This window comes from Protopterus annectens, chromosome 6.part1 (genome assembly GCF_019279795.1).
Source record: "Protopterus annectens isolate FY-2018-M chromosome 6.part1, PAN1.0, whole genome shotgun sequence".
NCBI classification, from domain to species: Eukaryota; Metazoa; Chordata; order Ceratodontiformes; family Protopteridae; genus Protopterus; species Protopterus annectens.
In genome coordinates, this window is record NC_056738.1 from 135,598,075 (window position 1) to 135,620,767 (window position 22,693).

Consider the following 22,693-nt stretch of genomic DNA (forward strand, 5'->3'; position numbering starts at 1 on the left):
TTCGACACAATACCCCACTTGGGTATCATAGACAAGCTCACCAGCTTAAATGTAAACCCATATGTCATAAGACGTGTTGCAAACTGGCTAAAGGACAGAACCCACAAGGTCAGAATTGCTGGAGCCATGTCAGACTCTAAGCCAGTCACAAGTGGTGTCCCACAGGGCTCGGTCCTGGGACCCCTCTTGTTCGGCATTTATTTCTCAGAAGTACAAGCAAACATAAGAGGATTGTGGCTGACAAAGTTCACAGATGACTGCAAGCTGGGCGCCATAATCGATACTCCAGCGGACACTAGCATTCTTCAGAAAGGCCTCACAGAAACTGATAACTGGTGCCAAAGCCATGGCCTTAAACTGAACACCAAAAAATGTATAGTTATACCCTTTGGGAAAAACAAAGTACCCACAAATTACCACATAGGTGGTAATTCATTAATTACGGAAGAAGTAATCAGGGACCTAGGGACCCAAGTTGACAGTGACCTCTCATTTGACACCCACATTGCCAAGGTGGTTAGGAAGACCTTCTGTATTGCCCACCTTATCATGAAAGGATTCACATCTAGATCAAGAGAGGTCATTGTGCCCCTGTACTCTTCCCTTATCAGGCCCATGATTGAGTACAATGCCCCATTTGGTATGTACCTTACCCGGCACCTGCAGCAGTTAGAAAGACCCCAGAAGTACCTCACCAAGAGGATCAAGGGTCTCAAACATATGTCATATGCTGCCAGATTGAAGAAACTCCAGCTCTATTCAGTCGCATACCACCTACTAAGAGGAGATCTATGCCTGACGTACAAGGCCATGTCCAATCCGGAATTAATGGACATGCTCCACCTAAAAAAATCCAAATCCACCAGAGCCATGAGAGCGAGAGACTTAAACCTCAACACAGAAATAAATAGGACATGCTGGAGGGACAGATTCATAACCCAGAGGCTCCCTACACTCTGGAACAGAATCCCAGTCCATGTTAGGCAGAGCCCCTCACTGACTCTCTTCAAGAGAGGTCTTGATGAGTGGATGGGAGATCGTAGGTTTACCCCGGAGGTCATCTCTGTGTCACTTCTAGACAGAGGCACAGTAAACTAAACCCTAAATGGGCACAGTATTATCATTCCAGGGGGTGGCGGAAGCCACACACACTCTGGCTAGGCTTATAAATGCCCTAGGGCAGATCGCCTAGTATGAACCTATGAACCTATGAACCTATGTGACAGGTACAAAACAGAATATCCATTCCATTTCATTACAAAATAGACACTAACACTTCACATAATCTTCACGAAACCCTCTAACCCTAAGTCTAACAAAACAATTAGAGTAAGCAGTATGCAAATAAATAAAAATAAAAATTTTACATTAAAAACATGACTGAAACACCCTCCCCCCAAAAAAAAATTCCTAACACTAATAAATCTGCATTAAATGATAGAAAAAATAAAATATACTACTACTGCTACAATTAATAATAATACAAGTAAAAATATATGTGTATTTAAATTTTATATATATATATATATATATATATATATATATATATATATTTTTTTTTTCTTCAGCTAATCTGCATAGAAATTCATACAAATGGCAGCTGTAGCAAACTGAAAACCTAAATTCAATTCTGCACATAGGAATGTGTAAACAAATCCAAACCCCAATAAGAAATACATTTTCATTCAAAAACTGCATTGAAGCCTGAAACCTAAAATGAAATATGCAAAAAAGCAGAAGTGGGGTAAAACATAAAATACATAAAAAAAAAAAAAAAGAAAAAAAAAACAGGTCATAGTTAGAATGAAAATCCAAAGTATGTCTCATTTCCTATAGCAAATGCATTAAGAAAAAAATGTAGCGAAGGACACAACTGCTATAAAGGCAATGAATAGCAGATATATAAACATGTCAATTAAGATTGCCATTTGTTTCTAATGCACTTTTCATTAGTGATTTTTTCATTATTATTGTATTTGCAATGCTTAATAAAAATAAGTTGTTTTGTCAATTTACTGAAAAATTCAATATTTCTGTAGATGAAGAAAAAAATGTGCAAGGACATGCCCAACAACAATAGTACTGCCTTACCCGAGTCTGTGGGAAGATAGAATACTAAGCCAGTCAAGAATGAGAAAAGCAGGCATGGAATGATGACATTCACGATGAAGTAGAGCGGTAAGCGCTGCATCAGGAAGTGATAAGTGATGTCCAAGTATGGAGTATCTTGGCAACATGCATAAATAACCCTATGCTTCCAGCCACGATAGTCCTTCATTACCCACTCGCCACTCTCCATGAAGCTACTCAAATCTGGGCGATCACTTTCCTGGTAATACAGAATAAAGGTATATCATTGTGCATGCATTTCACTGCTGCTTTAAGTATACACTTCCTTTGTCATCATGAATACATTACAACTGTATTAATGAACCGTATACAGGTATAGAACAAAGATATCATTAACAGCGAATAGAAAAATGGATATTCAGAACTCATACCTAAAAAGAAAGTCTTTAATAAAAAAAATATATAAATAGTGTGACATTGTGATAAAACAGATAGTTTCTCAATATAACACAAACCTACAAGGTTTAACCTCACTAAAACCTTCTTTCTTATCCACTGTCTATGTTTTTAGAAATTAATTAGAGATAATTGCCTTATGTCCACTATATCGATGTCAAGCCAAAGTGTGACCTTCAACTGTTTGGTATTTAGTGGCAGAAAAAATGTCCCACACTTAGAATTTGGCCTCATTGTGTACATTCTGCCATGTTGTGTAAAACAGGGAGTGGAAACTAATGCTACATTTGTTCTTTTTTGTAAGTTGATATTTCAACATTGTTTGCTGACTAAATCTGTGCCCATCTGCAACTAAAGAAGTCTAAGTTGTTTTTTTCACCTTCTAAATGATGTTGCATGGTGCTTTGGTGAACTTGCCTTGTAAAACAGAGTCAGTCAATTGTTTAAGGATCATCTGTAAGGAAAGATATGCAAAACAGTTAACACCTCATATTTGTAGCCATATCTTTGCAAGTACTGTTGCTTATAAAACATCCCAGGGTGCATTTTGTATTGTCCTAAAAAACACTATATGCAAGCTGTTTGGCTTCTTATTTCTTTGTAAAACCAGTGGCGTTGTAAACACCTATTTGAGTTATCTAAATCTACACCAACGAATAAACAAAACTTGCTGGAGAAGTAGGTTCCAAAATCAACAGATTCCTAGCCTATGAAATAAGATAAAACTATAGGTAAAATGAAGTACTACATCAGCTACCTTGTAGGCTAATCTTGAGGACTGGATGTGTACACAGAAATTTACATCAGGGTATCATGTATGGTCCTGCTCGATTTGGGAAGCAAGCACTATTATGTCCTTGAAATGGTGGCTTTAATTCACTGTTTTGAGAGTTTGATCTTATGATAGGGAACCATATATAAATAATACAGACTTATATCTGTTTCCAGTGGTTTTCTTATGATATCAATATTATAAGTTACATGGGCCGTTCAGTGCGTTAGGAATGGTCAAACTCACATCTGCCCACAAAGCTAACTCTCTCTCTCGGTCTTCAAGGGAAGTACATGCAATCAGGGATTTTAGCATTAAAAGAGAAAAAGATAACAGATTTAATGCAACTAAATATAAATCACTTAAACAGAATGAAGGAATAGAAAAATCAGGAACATAATGAATGGACTAAGATCAGTTTAGCAGCACACAACTAAATCTGTGCCACTAAATTAGATGATTATTGATACCACTCAGGAACTATATAACCTCCTTTGTGTACCACTGCCTCACGGTGGGTGTTACTTCTTTGAGAAGATGTAGGAGAACTCATATTTCAAAGTGGGAGTGTGGGGGTGTGCAGTGTGGGTACCCTCTGCATGTTAACATTTTTAGCAAAGCATGATGTCACAAAACAGATTTATTAAACCATTTTTCAGTGTACTGAGATTTGGTTGTCCATAGGGAACCTGGAGAAATCCTTAATCCTACTTCCACAGGAACTAAACGTTGCAGTTATTACCAGTGGTATGTTATGGTCTTTGGGGTAGTACTGGTTATCAATGCCTGCACAGGAGAAAGGTGAAATATCAATTTTTGAAGGTCAGTTACAGTGAAGCACACATTTTGGTGTGGTTGTCCTTAGTGACATTGTTGAATGGTGCAGCATACTACCTGCTGTCTGTGTGTCATTAATGTATCCTCCAAAGATGTATATATAGTAAGCATGGAGGTATGAAGGTCAAAGCCTGCAGATTAAATGGCAGCCGTGGGAGTTAGTTCATAGGTTCATAGGTTCATAGATTAGTACTAAGCTAACTGCCCTTGCGCCATTTTAAGCCTAGCCAGTTATCCCTTGTGAGATTCAAACCCTGTATCTTGTGTTTGGAAGGCAAACACCTTACCATTAGGCCACCCTCTCAAAGTGACTGCACTTTAAATATGTCAAGCATATATGTGCAGGTTTACATCAAATGACTGACTCCAACAGTGATACAGAGTGCTTCTGTTCCTTCTGATTCATGGGTTCCAGGTGGAGTCATTGTCCCTATCCATAATAGTGCATGAATCTACTGTTTGTCATAATCCTGCTTATACTTGTAAAATCAGTACAGTACACTCTACAAACCATATGACAATCAATTAATTATAGTGCTGCAGTTTTGGGGAGGTGACATTGTTTTATTTCAAGGTAACATGATTCAGGTTGTCATTACTTATCATGAATCAACCTATGGTCTTTAGTACTACTTAAATGACAAGTAAAGTGAAATTCAGATAATTTGTATTGACATATAGGGAGGCAACATTTTAAAACTCAGTATTGATTGCACTGTGATATTCACATATCACAGAATAATTGCCCAACTCTATTTGGCTGCCATGTTGTTAGTCTTATATGTTTAACTCTAATAATTTCCATAAGTATTGCATAACAAACATTATACTATTGCATATAGCCCTAAATACTGAATGCAAGATAATTCATTTTTAATGGTTTAATACTGCACAATTGTGTGCATTCTGTGCTTGATATAAATGTACAAGACTGAGAATGAGACATGTATGTTGTGTCTTTCGGCTTTTCCCGGTTAGGGGTCGCCACAGCGGAACTCCAGTCCGCTAATGATTGGCAATAGATTTTCACGTGCCGAGTTGCCGGCCCTGACGCACAACCTTCAATGAAGGTACGCCCATTCACACATGTCTCCACACAGAAGACGCTTTAGCGGAGAATCGAACAGGACAACGTCTTACTGTGAGGCGACAACGCTACAGCAGCACCACCACGAGAGATGTATGTAATGCATAAAAATGTTCTTTAGTGTTTTTTATACATATTAAAATATTATTTATTTATTTTTAGTTTCATTTCTGCAATTGTTTTCCAAAAAAATGAACCATCAAAATAAGTTTCCAGAATTTTCCTCCATATTAAAACATTTCCCATATGAAGGTTAGGAATGAGTGACAGAATGAACAAATTATTGAATGAATGAATGCAGTGGCACAATTACAGACATAATGACAAGTACATTAAGTGACAACATTCTGCAGTTTACAAGCACCTTAAGCTACACCTAACTGTACCAGGAAGAGAGAGAAAGGACTTAGCAAATAGGGGATCACTCTATATTATTGGACACTGGCCCCGCCCACAATGTACCTTGACAAAGGTCTATGTCTGACACTGACTGTATTTTATTTTTATTTATTGCTTTTGTTTACCAGGAGAGTCCAACTGAGTACGTGATCCCTACTTGGTGGAGGTCTGGGGAGAAAAGGTCCAGAAAAGGACTAATTGCAAAAATAATTATAAGAAAATTAGTGACAGCAACAGGCTTTACAATAGTTGGTATAAAATGTTTTACAATAATTGGTTTGACAAGTTTTATATACAAAATTTACAGTGACTTATATGCCATGTGTTACATGCAATATTTGCAATGACTGATGTGGCATGTGTTACATACAATAGTTACAATGACTGATATGCCATGTGTTACATACACTATTTACAATGATTGATATGCCATGTGTTACATATACTGTCTACAATGATTGCTATGCCATGTGTTACATACAGTTTTACAATGACTGATATGCCATGTGTTACATACACTGCTTACAATAATTGATATGGTATGTGCTACATACACTGTTTACAATGACTGATATGCCATGTGTTGCATAAATATTTACAATGACTGATATCCCATGTGTTACATACACTATTTGCAATGATATGCCATGTGTTATATACACTATTACAATGACTGATATGCCATGTGTTACATACACTATTTACAATGATATGCCATGTGTTACATACACTATTTACAATGACTAATATGCCATGCATTACATACACTATTTACAATGATATGCCATGAGTTACATACACTATTTACAATGACTGATACGCCATGTGTTACATACACTATTTACAATGAGGAGAAATAAATGATACTATTAGTGGTAGAAACAGTGCAGGAGTTCAAAAGGAGTAAAATTAGTTTGAAAGGAAAATCACCAAGTAAATCTTCACAATAGTGTGTCAGCAACTAGAGAATTAAGTAAAAGATAAACGCTAAAGATGCTGGATTTCTTAGAAGAAATACGAAGCCAACAAGCTATAATACCACAGGTTTAATATAAAAAGTAAAACAAATGCTTCATATTTAGCGCTTTCATTCACTATAATGTGGACTTCCTCAGAATGTTTTAAATTAATCAGTCAATCACTTAAATACAACTTTAGGCGCCAAAAATACTGAATTCCTTCATTTAAAAAAGAATACACTTAAAAATTACATAAACAATACATTTGATTGTGAAAAGCACTCTGCACAATATGCTATACATAATGTGCTATACATGATATAGTGTTCAATTATTGTGCAACATAAAAAAATAGACGCACTATATTAACTCATATATTAATAAAACTATTGTGTAAAAATGTACTTTTTTCAGTACTGGCAATGAAGTTAAAAGTCAATAGTAATTGTAATATTTATAATAATTACCACAATAGTCACTATAATAATAATCATATCTATCTTATTTAATATTAGTGGGAGATACTTGTATTAGCTTGTTCCATAAGCTGTTCAACACCAAAATATAAAAAAAAAATAAAAAAATAAAAAATATATAAAAAAATGAACTAATATAATATGATATAAAATAAAAAATGAATAATAAATAAATAAACATAACCATATACAAATATATGTCTAGTTCAGAAATATCAACTGAGTATATAATATGTGTTGGTATGTTGATACAAAATTTCTATAAATAGTATTGCAATACACTCATTAAATATACCTCTGTAACATGGGTTTAATGGTTATATAGTCATTTAATCCAGGTTCAGTTGAGGCATCTGTTAAAATCTGCCATCTCACTTCCTTCTGACCTAAGATGGCTTTGTAGTTACCCTCTCTTTGACCCTGCTTAAGTTGTTCTAATATTGCAAATCTAAAATCATGACTTTCCCCATGTTTAACTATATGCCTGGATAGTGCATTAGTACTATCTTTTTTCCTTATGGCATATACGTGATCGTAAATTCTCTTTTTAAACATTCTTTCTGTTTTCCCTATGTAGAAGCTTGGACAGGTCATACATTTAGCCATATGTATGATGTTCCTGGTATTACAATTACCATACTGAAATGTTCCCTTGGTCTTATTTGTATTTTCCAAAGTAATACCCTCAAATTCCAAATTGGCCTGACACTGTCCACAGCTTCCACATCGTCTTGTACCCCTTCTCTGTTGGTTAATATTCCTAGTAATATTACTCCTCTCTAAGATCACTTTTACATTCCTTCCCATTTTATAAACAAATAAAGGGGTCTCTCCTACTATATTTTTTATCTCATTATCAACAGTAAGTATATTCCAATACTTGCTTAATATATCTTTTATTTGCTTTGCTTGAGGTGTGTATTCCAAACTACATGCCCTCTTATATCTTTCTACTGTATTATTGGCAACCATAGAGCTTGCTGCCTGTTCATTTCCTAGGACAGGAGAAAATTTCTTCCCCCATTCACTAATTACGTACTTTTTTGTATCATCCAATAATTCTAAAGGGTACCCCCTGGAACTAAATAATGTTTTTATAAAATCAATTTCCTCAAGCATTTCTGAATATGAGGATGTCATCCTTGTTGCCCGTATACACTTTCCTTTAAATATATTATTCTTCATTTTTTGAGGATGATTACTGGAAAATTCGAAATAATTATTGGAAAAAGTACTTTTCCTATGAATACGAGACTTGAATCCATTACTTGTACTAGATATAAATGTGTCTAAGTATGCAATACCCTCAGTACTATAAGTATGTGTGAACTTTAAATAATCACTCGTATTATTTAAATAATCAATAAAATTACCTATAGTATGTTCTGGACCATCCCATATAATAAAAATATCATCCAAAAATCTTGAATAGTATCTTATATAATTGAAGTGTTCACTTTTAAAGATGTTTTTGGTTTCCCAATCTAGCATAACCAGATTAGCATAGACAGGGGCACACACTGCCCCCATTGCCACTCCTCTGGTTTGCTTGTAATGTTCACCCTCAAAGTATATATAATTAATTGTATTCTAGTACAATAGACATAAGTTCCATTATTAAATTAATCTGATCCCACTGTAAACTAAAATACTGCCTGATACTATTGCAGAAACCTTCTAGTCCTTGTTGTTTGGGAATACATGAAAATAAATCTATCACATCAACTGTTGTAAATGTAATTCCCTCTTTCCAAATGCCTGGAATTAAATTACCAAGAAGGGCCCATGAATCCTTGATTAGATGTGGGATCTTATTGTATATGTGTTTAAGCCATCTATCGATAGCTATTCCTAATGGAAATGTTTTAGAATGGCTACCTGATACTATAGGACGAAATGGTGGATCCACAATATTTTTGTGTACTTTTGGTATGCCTACTATTGTTGCTAGTATTGGATACTCAACCCTTAAGAATTTATAAGTGTCACTCGTTATACGCCCATCTAGTAAAAACTCTTCCAAGTACATGTCAATTCGTTTGTACCCAATATTGATTTCATTTTTTGATACTGATACATAATTTCCTGACTCATGAAGTATTTTATACACTTTGTTTATATATTCATATGAGTTATGTAGCACTACCCCCCACCTTTATCCGGCTTCATTACTCTGATATTTCTATCATTCTTAAGCTGTTGTATTAATTGAGTTTCTTCATTAGATAAATTACTAAACATTTTCTTATGTCTTAAACTATTCTGTAAGCTGTATATTTCTTTTGTAACTATTTTCTCATATATAGCTACATTAGGGTGTGTGGGGGGGATGTTGGTGCTTTTTTTCTTTAACCCATCCTTACAAATTAATAGTGGTTTGTTGTGAAACTGTATAGCTAAATTAATTTTTCTAAGAAATAATTTTATCTCAGTTAGACAATCAACTACATGGAATTTCGTCTTGGGTATATATTTCATACCTTTAGAAAACAATTTAAAATGCTCTTCCTCCACTACATTACTAGTGTAATTATATATATTAAAATTGTCCACACTATCGATAATACCATGAGACTTCATTCCTTCCAAAACTAAACCTCTAAATGGGTCAAAATCAGTACTTGTCTCATTTCCTATAACTATCTCATATTCCTTCCCCAATCCTGATTGTTGGAATCTCTCTGTCCCCATCCCTGTCTGTTCCTTCTCCACTTCCAGTTCTTTTTCCAATTCCACTGTTGTGTTTGCTTCCAGCCTACATGAACATTTGGATTCCCTTCCTCATATCATCCTTCTTGACTAAACTGGTGAGGCCTATAAATATCACTCTCTTCATTTCCCTCGACATGTTTCCTTGTAATGTCCTTTCAAGGTATACCCTATTGAATTTATATTCTGTTATATCTCTGTTTATTTATTTGTTTTTTTCTCTAATATAGCATGAGCTTTCTTGTCTGCTAATACATATTGTTAAGTGTACAATTTCTCCCACTGTTCAAACAATAAATCATTTACTGTAGCTTTATTCAATTTCTCCACTTGCTCAGTTAATTTACACAATTTCTCATTGTTTCTTTTGATTAAAAGTCTCATATAGTCAAAACCAAACCTGCTAAATAAAACATCAAATTCTTCACATACTTGATCATTTAGAAATACACCCATAGGCATTTTAAAAAACTGAAGTCCCTTAGGGACTCTATTCAGTGTAAGACATTTGTTTAAATATGCATTATCTATCTTAACCCCCTTTATCGCATTTAAAGTCCTTCCAAAAGCATATATAAGCTCCTTTAATGAGCCTGGGACTGTGCCTTTATAATTTGGTTCAGACCCAATTGCCTGACTCATATGATTAAAGCATACATCTTTCTGTAAAAATTAATCTAAATGTGCAGTATGCTGTCCCAAATTGCTTTTGACTAAATGAATAGAAGGGACACTCGCTCTGGGACTAGAGCTGTGTCTAACAGTACCTTTGCCTTCTACTGATCCATTGTTAACGGCTGATGAGTAAGTTCTAGTCGCCATAAACCGTTTTGGTTTGGTCCCAATACGTCGAGACTCATCTTCCAGATTATATAGTGAAAAATCAAAAGTAAATTCTTTTTCTGAAAACCGGCTGTTTTCGTTAACAGTTCCGTGCAAGTCCACAGTCTCCAATGCTGTGGAGGCGCCTGTTCGAATTCTCTGACCGTTGGGTATCTCAGCGTCTAACTCACTTCCGACTGACAAATTAGATGCTTTACCCTGATGTTGCGAAGCTTGCCTTTTCGGCTCAGCCTGGGTCATTAAATCCAGTAGACGAGTGACTTCTCCTTTAAGGGATGAAACTTCCGATTGAAGTCTCTGCAACTCGTCCCCTCCTCCTGATGTACTCTTGTTGGATGGAAAATCATCCAAGGTATCCATCACGAACTACTAAGTAAATCTTCACAATAGCGTGTCAGCAACTAGAGAATTAAGTAAAAGATAAACACTAAAGATGCTGGATTCCTTAGAAGAAATACGAAGCCAACAAGCTATAATACCACAGGTTTAATATAAAAAGTAAAACGAATACTTCATATTTAGCACTTTCATCCACTATAATGTGGACTTCCTCAGAATGTTTTAAATTAATCAATCAACCACTTAAATACAACTTTAGGCGCCAAAAATACTAAATTCCTTCATTTAAAAAAGAATACACTTAAAATTACATAAACAATACATTTGATTGTGAAAAGCACTCTGCATAATATGCTATACATAATGTGCTATACATGATATACTGTGCAATTATTGTGCAACATAAAAAATAGTGAGAAAAAAAAAGTGAGATGGCAAATTTTAACAGATGCCTCAACTGAACCTGGATTAAATGACTATATAACCATTAAACCCATGTTACAGAGGTATATTTAGTGACTGTATTGCAATACTATTTATAGAAATTTTGTATCAACATACCAACACATATTATATACTCAGTTGATATTTCTGAACTAGACATATAGGTTCATAGGTTCATAGGTTCATACTAGGCTATCTGCCCTAGGGCATTTATAAGCCTAGCCAGAATGTGTTTGGCTTTCGCCACCCATTTTAAATTTATTTTTCTATGCCCTTTTTCGAGGTTAGTATACTGTGCCTCTGTCTAACAGTGACACAGAAGTGATACCCGGGGTAAACCTACGATCTCCCATCAACTCATCAAGATTCCTCTTGAAGAGAGTCAATGAGGGACTCTGCCTAACCTGGACTGGGATTTTATTCCAGAGTGAAGGGAGCCTCTGGGTTATGAATCTGTCCCTCCAGCATGTCCTATTTATTTCAGTGCTGAGGTTCAAGTCTCTCGAGCGTAGCTCGATGGGATTTGGATTTTCTGAGGTGCAGCATGTCCATTAATTCCGGGTTGGACATGGCTTTATACATCAGGCACAGATCGCCTCTGAACAGGAGGTATGCCACTGAGTAGAGCTGGAGTTTCTTTAACCGGGCAGCATATGGCATCTGTTTGAGCCCTGTGATCCTCTTGGTGAGGTACTTTTGGGGTCTTTCCAGTTGCTGCAGGTGTCTGGTAAGGTACATCCCAAAAGGGGCATTGTACTCAATTATGGGCCTGATGAGGGATGAGTAAAGAGGCACGATGACCTCCCCTGATCTAGATGTGAATCCCTTCATGATTAGGTGGGCTATATAAAATGTTTTTCTAACCACTTTGGCTACGTGGTTGTCAAATGAGAGATTGCTATCAACTTGGGTCCCCAGGTCCCTAATTACTTCTTCTGTACTTAATGGATTACCACCTATGTGGTAATTTGTGGGCACTTTGTTTTTGCCAAAGGGGATGACTATACACTTTTTGGCATTTAGCTTGAGGCCATGGCTCTGGCACCAGTTGTCTGTTTCTATGAGGCCCTTTTGGAGGATTCTTGTGTTGGCTGGAGAGTCAATTATGGCTCCCAGTTTGCAGTCATCTGCGAACTTGGTCAGCCACAGTCCTTCCGTGTTGGCCTGTCCTCCGAGAAATATATACCGAACAAGAGAGGTCCCAGGACTGAGCCTTGTGGGACACCACTTGTAACTGGTTTGGAGTCTGACATGGCTCCAGCAATTCTAACCATGTGGGTTCTGTCCTTGAGCCAGTTTGCAATCCATCTAGTGACATAGGGGTTTATATTTAAGCTGGTGAGCTTATCTATAATGCCCGAGTGGGGTATTGTATCGAAGGCTTTTGCGAGGTCCAGGTAGGCTGTGTGGACCACCTTCCCCTCGTCAATGGCCTTGGTGACTGTTTCAAAGAAATCAACCAGGTTTAAGAGGCAGGATCTGCCCTTAACAAAGCCGAACTGGGTAGGATCCTGTGTCTGTAGGTCCCCAATATCTTTATTTATGAGGTCCATGATGATCCTTTCCATAGCTTTGCAGACCAAGCTAGTCAGGCTTATGGGGCGATAGTTTGCAGGATCCGTTGAGGCACCACCTTTGTGGAGGGGGACCACTGTTGCTGTACGCCACTCTTTGGGCACATATCCTGTAGTAAGGCTGAGATTGAACAGTAGTTTTATGTTTGGGTTTAGCTCTTCTTGGAGTTCATGTAGGATGCAGCCCGGGACACCGTCTGGTCCCATTGATGCTGTGTTTTTTGCTTTGGAGAGGGCGGCTCTTACCTGAGCATCTAAGATGTCAGGGGGGCAGCACTCTGCTGGGATAGATATTTGCCCTTTTGGTGGGGAGGGGAGAAGTTTGCGCTGAACCTGTCAGCTAGGATGTTGGCAATGTCTGTGGGTTCAGTGTATTTTTTGTCATTTTGGACTAATTCTGAGCATATCTTGGAATTACCACCCAGGTTCCTAACATAACTAAAGAAAGCCTTGTGATTATCCTTAGTGTCCTGTGCAATTTTTCTCTCGAAGCTGGCCTTAGACAATTTTATGAATGCCCGTAGTTTTTTGCTAATACTGATCAGTGATGCCTTCCCTTTTTGGGATTTTGCTCTATCATTTAGTAGCTTCCTCCTTCTATTGTATAGTTTGTTTATGGCTGGGGTCCACCAGACAGGACGTCTGCCTTTGGAGGATTGTGTCTTGGTTTTATTTGGGATTGCATGATCCATGCATTCCTGAAGGTGTTCATAGAATGCGTTTATAAAAGATTTTGCGGTCTGGGCCGTATTTTCCACAGGCCCGGGGGCTTTGAAGGATTCCACCTCGGTTTTGAGGAGTGTGAAATTTGCTTTAGAGAAGTTTTTCACTGTGGTTTTCTGGGCAGGGGGTGGGGTCTGGATGTGAATATCCAGTGAGATTAGTTTATGGTCTGATCTTACCAGTGAGGGATACACTTCTGGTCTGGAGCATAGAATCCCCATGTTGGTGATGATCAGGTCCAGTATGTTTTCTCCTCTTGTGGGAGTGGTAACAAGTTGTTCCATAGCATTTGAGTTTATAAATTCTAGGAACCTTTGGGCTAGGGTGTAGGAGCTAGAGTAATGCTTCCAGTCTATGTTTGGGTAGTTGAAGTCACCCAATATAATGGTGTTTGGAGAGACCTTCATATTTTCCAGTGTTCTCAGGAAGGCCGAATGGGGTTCCTGGGTTTGGGAGGGTAGTCTGTAGCAGGTTATAAACTGGAAGGCAGTTTTACCCACTGTTAGTTGCACATGGATAGTCTCTGATGCTTCGTGCTTTGCCACCAACCTGGAGGTGTGTGTATCTTTGATGAATATCGATACTCCCCCTCCTTTTGTGGTTCGGTCCAAGTTTTGGGACCGAAAAGCATGGTATGAGGTATAACCTGGTAGTGCTGGGGTGCTCTCAGGAGCCCTGAACCAGGTTTCTGTTACTGCACAGATATCGATGTTCTCCATGCTAAGGAGAGTTTCGAGTGCGTGCATCTTGAGGTTTAGACTTCTGGCGTTGAGTAGCATTACTCTTAGTTTCTTATCCATTGTGATACCTATGGAGGTGGGTTTGTCTTTTGAGCCTTGCCTAAAAAGGCACTATGGGGTAGCAAGAGCCTTTGCCAATATCCGAAAGCCCAGGGGTGACAGGTGCAAGCCGTCCCTAGCGAAGCATCGTGGCTTGTCGAGCATATCATCCCAATCTGACAGGCATTGGATCCCCTTTGAATGACACCAGTATTTAAGCCAATTGTTGAAATTGATCATCTTGTCTTCATATTGTGGCATCATTCTTGGTGAGGGTAAGATGCTACTCAAGGTCAGGGTCATACCGGCCTGGGCTACATGCTCAGAGAGCTCCTTTATGTCTCTTTTCATGTAGTCCAGGAAGGTATGTCTCAGGTCATTCACACCAGCATGGACAATGACTGAGTCATATTTGTACTTGCCTTGGAGTGACCTGAGTGCTTGTGTTATGTGGCGGATCCTAGCGCCCGACAGGCTGCTCACCGTGACCCTCTCCTTGTTCAGCCTGGTGAGCGGGACGTCAGTGTGCCTGACGATAGAGTCACCTATTACAAGTGAATCAGGTGTGTTGTTTAGTCTTAAGGGCTGTGAATGTTCAGCACACTGGCTTTGTGAGATATGTGTTGCACGTGTTTTGTTTTGGGGTAGCGGTTGCTTGGGTGTCTGCTTTGGAGGTCTCTGCTGCTTAGGCAGATCTTTATTTAGAGCCTCCGAGTATGTTTTTGTGTGATTATGTGTTTGGTTTGCTGTCGTGGTAGGTCTATGTGAGACTGGAATTGTAGTGAGTGTGGTTTCCTTCTCCTCCTGACTGGTTATGCCAGTACTGAGTTGAGAGAACTTAGCCTCCAGTTTGGCTATATGGTTGCATCTCTCACATGTGTTTGAATTTGTTGGGAGGAGGAGAGGGTTGTCTGTGTACATGAGGCAGTTGTAACATTGCCTCAAGATTCCCAGATTCACCAGCTGGACCGGAGAGGAGATTGACAACTGACCTTTGGACATGCTAGAATAATATTGGGAATTCCTTAATAATTGAAAACAAGGGCCAGTGGGGAGTGAGGGTGTAGTGCTTTTAATTTTTAGTGCCGACTTATATAATTGCTTTAGTGAGCAAGTGCCAGGTAACTTAAGTGCAATGTGTTACAGGTAACTTAAATGCAAAAATGACAAACAGTAACTTTCTTTCAAGTGAAACAAGGAAATAAGTACAGTAAGCAATGCAGATATCACTAGTGATCCACAGAAGCACTGAGAAGCAACGTATTAGGTGGAATTAGCATTCCAGGGAAATAACAAGCAAACAAACAACAAGCATATAAACAAAGCTAGATTCAGCAGGCCTGGATCTAGTCTATGCTACAGCAAACAAGGTGTACCAATTTCAGTAAGATACAGTCCAAATATTCAGGCACTATAAACCTTTAACCAGAAATTCCCAGCTCAGAAGGGCAGAGTCCAGCCTCTTCTCCCACAAGAGTGCAGACCACGAACCTTCTTAATGTAAAATAATTGGCCTGAAGCCCAAGTGCTTAAACCAGAACTAATACACTTTAAGAATAACAGACACGGGGCTCTCAATCAGCAGTTCCCAACTTAGAAGGATGAAAACTACCTGTCCTGCCACAACAGTGCATACCACAAACCTTCCTAATGTAAAACAACTGGTCTGAAGCCCAAGTGCTTAATCCAAAAGACTTAGAATGATAGCTACACTTTAATCAAGTTACTACCAAGCAGTAATAAATACAATTGGATACTTTAGAGAATGCCTGGATTAGTGCTCAAGTTACACAAACAAAGCTAGATGCAGCAGGCCCGAATCCAGTCTATGCCACAGCAAACAAGGTGCACCAACTTCAGTAAGAAGCAGATCAGATATGCATGCACTATAAGCCTTTAACCAGAAATTCCCAGCTCAGAAGGGCAGAGTCCAGCCTCTACTCCCACAAGAGTGCAGACCACGAACCCTCTTAATGTAAAATAACTGGCCTGAAAGCCCAAGTGCTTAAACCAGAATTAATACACTTTTAGAATAACAGACACTGAGCCCTCAATCAGCAGTTCCCAACCTAGAAGGATGTAAGCTACCTGTTCTGCCACTACAGTGCAGACCACAAACCCTCTCAGTGCAAAACAACTGGTCCGAAGCCCAAGTGTCTAAACCAAAAGGCTTAGAATGAGTTACACCAAGCAGTAATAAATACAATTGAGTACTTTTAAGATGATGCAAAAGTAAAATAAAGTAGGTAGAAACACAAGTAAAGTAAAAGCAGATGAATTTTTTTTTTTTGTATATGTCTATGTTTATTTATTTATTATTCATTTTTTATTTTATATCATATTATATTAGTTCATTTTTTTATATGTTTTTTATTTTTATATTTTGCTGTTGAACAGCTTATGGAACAAGCTAATACAAGTATCTCCCACTAATATTAAATAAGATAGATATGATTATTATTATAGTGACTATTGTGGTAATTATTATAAATATTACAATTACTATTGACTTTTAACTTTATTGCCAGTACTGAAAAAAGTACATTTTTACACAATAGTTTTATTAATATACGAGTTAATATAGTGCATCTATTTTTTATGTTGCACAATAATTGCACAGTATATCATGTATAGCACATTATGTATAGCATATTATGCAGAGTGCTTTTCACAATCAAATGTATTGTTTATGTAATTTTAAGTGTATTCTTTTTTAAATGAAGGAATTCAGTATTTTTGGCGCCTAAAGTTGTATTTAAGTGGTTGATTAATTTAAAACATTCTGAGGAAGTCCACATTATAGTGGATGAAAGCGCTAAATCTGAAGCATTCGTTTTACTTTTTATATTAAACCTGTGGTATTATAGCTTGTTGGCTTCGTATTTCTTCTAAGAAATCCAGCATCTTTAGCGTTTATCTTTGAAAGGAAAATGTCAGAGAGTTAGATATAGGTAATAACAAATAGATGAAGAGTGAGAATGTAGGAACAGCAAGATTAGAATAGGGAACAGCAGCAGTAAAATCAGGAGGTAAAGTTATTTAACAGGGTAACTAGTAAATGGTTAAGGTATATGAAACAGATGGAAAATAAAAGATAGGGTGAGAAAATAAAACAATGGAGGAGGTTTAAATGGATAGAAGAAGAAGAAAAAAGGGGGGCTAGAAAAAGATGGGGACAGAAGTTAGTGTAAGTGATCATAGTTGTGAGTCATGGAGGAAAGAGATTAGCTTCAACAGATGAAAATAGGTGAGATTATAAAGCGAAGTTGTTTTTGTAGGTAACATTTAAATCAGAGCAGAGCATTCACAGAACCATATGCTTGCTAAATGAGACTTCCGGTGAAGCTAGAATGATTTGAGACAGCATTCCTGTTTAAAAGGGAGATGAACACTGTTCCAGTTTCTGGGAGTAAAGATGGTATATAGATATATAGTTATATAGATAGATATAGATTTAGATATAGATATGCACACACACACACACACACACACACACACACACACACACACACACACACACACACACACATATATATATAGAGAGAGAGAGCATGATGCCTTCAGAGTTTTTTACTTTAGATATGTGTAATAAGAGTTGATCTGTACAGTGTAATGTTCTTTGTGGTTTATTGGGCTAGATTGTATTGGTAAGGATGGGACAGTTCTGTTTATGTTTGTTTATGAAATTATGAATAAAGAGAAGTTGAGAGTATGTAAGATAGTATGGCAGTTCAATTCAGCACAGTTGACTTTGAGCCAGACACTGATGGGTTCTGTGAGGTACATTTGCAGCAAATTTGGCAACCTTACAGCACTGTTCCAGCTTTTGCAACTGTGTAGCTTGTAAGCTAGTAAATACTGATGCAGAATGCAGAAGTGTTTGCAGTAGGGCAATGGAATCAGTAAGATTTCTAGCAGTGTCTGACAGATAAGATTTGATTTTGTACAGAAAGCCTAGTTTTTGATGTGTTTTATTAACTATATGTTGGATGTGATACTCAAACTTCATATTTCCTTCTCTAAAACACTTAGGAATTTTATATGCTATACAAGTTCAATTTATGTGTGGTTTGAGGAGCTCATAGTGAAAGGTTTTTGGGGGCTTCAAATTGTTTGGGGAAGAAAATAATTAAATTTGATTTTTTTAGGATTTAGGACCAACCATGTTGCAATTGAGGTGAAAGAGTTTTGTGTTAATCTTTGGAGAGTGTCAAGGTTTTGCACAGCATGAATAAGTGTTGTTGTCAGTGTATTGTATAATGGTAGCACTTTTACTGGCCATGGAGAAATCATTAATAAAGATGTTAAAGAGTATGAGGCCAGGGATGGTTCCCTGGAGGACATCAACTTATACAGGAAGAAATGTGAGAAATTATTTTGCCATTTCACAGAGTATAATCTGTTGATGAGGTGACTATGGAAGCAGGGCAAGGCAGAGTGTGTGAGTTCTAAGCTAGTGAATTTCTGGAGAAGAGATGGTGAGAGAAATTGTTGAACGTTTTGAGACGTCCAAAAAGTAGGCAGATACAATGCTACTATTGTTTTGGCATGCTCTGACAGCACTAATAAAACGGAGAAGGGCAGAGGTGGTGCTATGGTTTGTGTCAAAATATTTTTTTGAAGGCAAAGAAGATAATGCTGGGTAATATGAGAGAGGGGTTGGGTACGGATATACTTTTCAAGAATTTTGGACAAAGGAGCTGGAATATGTATCAGATGGTAGTTGGTGATTTCAATGCAGACGGGAATGTAATATTTTTTTTCCAGAGCAGTGGGACATGGGATTCCTGGATGGTTCAGTTTATTAGAATAATGGCTGGGTAGTCAACTGCCACTGCTGAAAACTTAAAATATTCAAGTGGCAAGCTGCCAGGTGATACTGTAGTTGTGAGAAAAAAAATGGGGTGATAGCTGAGCTGAAGTGGGAATTGTGCGGCAGAGTGACTAGTGTTACTGAGTAGGGAGGAAACTGATTAAATTAAGTGTCTGTTGAACAAGGTGGTAGCATTAGCTTGTGCAGGTGAAAGATGAGTGTATCTGCCAGGGTGAAGAAGTTGGTTTATGAAGGACCAGAACTATTTTGGGTTGTTACAGTTATGTTCTTAGATGTTTGCAAAGTAATTTATTTTGCTTCATTTAACAAGGTGCCTAGAATGGTTCCTGACTGATTTTTATTTTGTTCCAGATCTTCCAGGCATTCCACCTTAAGTAAATTTGATTTTTGGTGTTTCTAATTAGCTAGGGAGCAGGATTTGATTTGGCCCTGTCTGTTCTGAGTGGGTCAAATTCATTTAGAATATTTATGAAGCTTTTGTTTAATTCAGATACTACTTCTTTGAGTTGGAGATAAACTAGGTTGGACCAACTTGAAGTATTTTAGGTTGGTGATAAAATGTCTGATGAAATTTGTGAGGTTTCGGACTATGTTGAGATTATGGTGTTTTTGAAGTTAGTTAAATTTCTAGAAGTAGAAACTGGTAGACGGTTACTTAGGGAGTTAGAAAGTGCTCCAAATAAGGAGATGTTGTTTTGAAAATAGGCAAGAATCCTATCTATAATAGTTATGCTGTTTTTGTTTTCTTCTAGCGAGTGGAGGAAGGGATGATCTGTGAGAGACTATAAATGCTTATGACACCTGTTAAATTGATGGAGTCAATGAACAGACAGGGGATATTGGTTGTGACAGTACAAGAGGCAGTCTACTATATTGATATTGATGTCAGGCAGCATATAGGTGCCAATAATGCATTGTGATTTTTTTTTTATTTTAAGTTTAAGTAGGGAGATGAAGGTTTCAGCAAGTTTATGGATTGAGAGCTCAAGGCGGTGAAAGTTTTTAAGAAATAATGGCAACTCCTCCTGCTTTTCATATTGAATACCCTGTCTTATAATGTTATAGCTGGGTGGGGGTGGATTTCATTGTCTGTTGTTTCTGATTTTAGCCAGGTCACTGTTAAAACTATAATGTTGGGGTTTTAGTGTCCTATCCAGACATGAAGATTATTTATCTTCTTTGAGATACTTCTGATGTTAACTGGATAATATATAGGGTGGTAGAATATGCATTGTGATAAAAAGCAGAGTGACAGTGAGAGGTGGATGCTTTGTGTGAGAAGTGGGCAAGAGTAGTAGGTCCAGGGTATGGGGAGCTGTCACTACTCATTCAGTTGAATGTTTAGATGTGTGTGGTGGTAGGGCATATCCATTTGGTTTTATTTCTTTCTTTCTGAGTTAAATTTAGAATAGAGGCATTTTGGTAGTGTAAGTTTTGTTTAAGAAAGAATTTAACAAAAGATGAGTATAAGGTGGGGGTGATTTTGATATACTTGTGAGTATCGAAAACACACCTCTCTGGAACAAATAAAATCTTCAAATTATTCAGTCTGAAGAAGTCCTTTTATGGATGAAAGAGCTTACTGTGTATTGTGGATTGTGTAATATGTGGATTAAACCTTTTTAGAACTACCTGACTGCTCCCTGTGTTTTTTTTGAAAATACTTGTGAGTATGCTTGGATAGTAGACATTGTGAGTCATTCAGTTGTTGGTATTTGGTAATTATTTCTATGTTTATTCTTTTAATTGACACTATTTGTTCCGGAGGATGCATTCGCTGATTTGTTGTTTTTTGGTGTCCTACGGAAGCATGGTTGAAGGGAATGAGACTGATACTGAGCTTGGATATGTTCCTGCCAGGAAGAGAGGTGAGTTCCTGAGTTTCCTGAAAATTGAAGGTAATACACTCTTGGTGAAACCTACAGTAAGTGGTGGTGACCAATTGGTTGAAGATAATGTTCATCTATTGAATGCCATAAGAGAGTTAGAAAATGAACTTTGTTAGCTGAAATGTCTTCAATGGCAATGTTTGCATCTAGAGGCATGCCTTTTTCATTAAGTAATATCTCGTGGATTACGAGTGCTAGTCATAAGTTCATAGGTTCATAGGTTGGTACTAGGCTATCGGCCCTAGGGCCTATACAAGCCTAGCCATAACAGTTCCCTGGCTATTTCTTCCCACAGTATTTACTTCCCTGGACCCCTGCCTAGCAGGGCGATTGAAGTGATCTCCGGGGTGAATCTCCCATCCAATCACAAGGTTCCTTTTGAAGATGGCCAAAGAGGTACTCTGCTTGACATGTATGGGAAGACTATTCCAGAGTCTGGGGAGTCTCTGGGTCAGGAACCGATCCCTCCAGCCTGTTTTGTTCATTGTGATGACAAGGTTTAGATCCCTGTAGCGCGTGTCTCTGAGGGATTGGGATTTCTTTAAGTGTAGCATGTCCAACAGCTCTGGTTTGACATGTCCTTGTATGTTAAGCAGAGATCGCCTCTGAGTAGACAATGTGCGACAGAGTATAGGTGGAGTTTTTTTAGATGGTCAGCATAGGGTGTCTGCTTTAGGCCTGTGATTCTTTGAGTGAGGTATTTCTGTGGCCTTTCCAGTTGTTGCAGATGTCTTGAGGGGTACATACCAAACAGGGTGTTGTATTCTATAATGGGTCTAATGAGGGATGAGTACAGTGGGACAATGACCTTTTTTCTGGATGAAAAGCCCTTAGTGATGAGGTGTGCCACATAGAAGGATTTCCTGACTGTTGTGGCAATGTGGTTATCGAAGGTGAGACCACTGTCCACCTGTGTCCCTAAGTTTCTTATCAGACTTTCGGTGTTTAGTGTACTGCCACCTATTTGGTAATTTACGGGTACATGTTTTTTCCCAAAGGGGATAACTATACATTTCTGGGCATTGAGCTTGAGGCCATGGCTCTGGCACCAAGCATCTGTTTCTGTAAGGCCCTTTTGTAGAATATCCACATCATTTGGGGATTCAATAATGGCTCCCAGTTTGCAGTCATCTGTGAACTTTGTTAGCCAGAGCCCCTTAGTGTTGGCCTGTACTTCAGAGAAGCAGATGCCAAACAAGAGCGGTCCCAGGACTGAAACCTGAGGTACTCCACTTGTCACTTGTCTGGAGCTGGATTTGGAGTCGGCTACTTTTACAGTATGGGTTCTGTCAGTAAGTCAGTTGGCAACCCATCAAGTGACATAGGGATTAATGCCCAGCTTAGTAAATTTATCTATGATTCCTGAGTGGGGGATGGTGTCAAAGGCCTTGGCAAGGTCCAGATAGGCTGTGTGGACCACCTTACCCTTGTTCACAGCTCTGGAGACTGATTTGAAGAAGTCAATTAGGTTCAGGAGACAAGATCAGCCCTTCACAAACTCAA

At 38.0% G+C, this 22,693-nt stretch overlaps 1 protein-coding gene across 1 annotated transcript in view; it reads right to left on the reverse strand.

Moving 5' to 3' along the window:
* The window catches only part of CHRNA1 (cholinergic receptor nicotinic alpha 1 subunit), a 388,181-nt gene that overhangs the window by 150,212 nt on the left and 215,276 nt on the right, over window positions 1-22,693 (reverse strand). Inside the window, exon 6 of the mRNA XM_044075561.1 lies at window positions 2,092-2,329. Within this exon, the coding sequence (XP_043931496.1) occupies window positions 2,092-2,329 (238 nt within the window). The remainder of the gene's footprint in view (window positions 1-2,091; window positions 2,330-22,693) is intronic.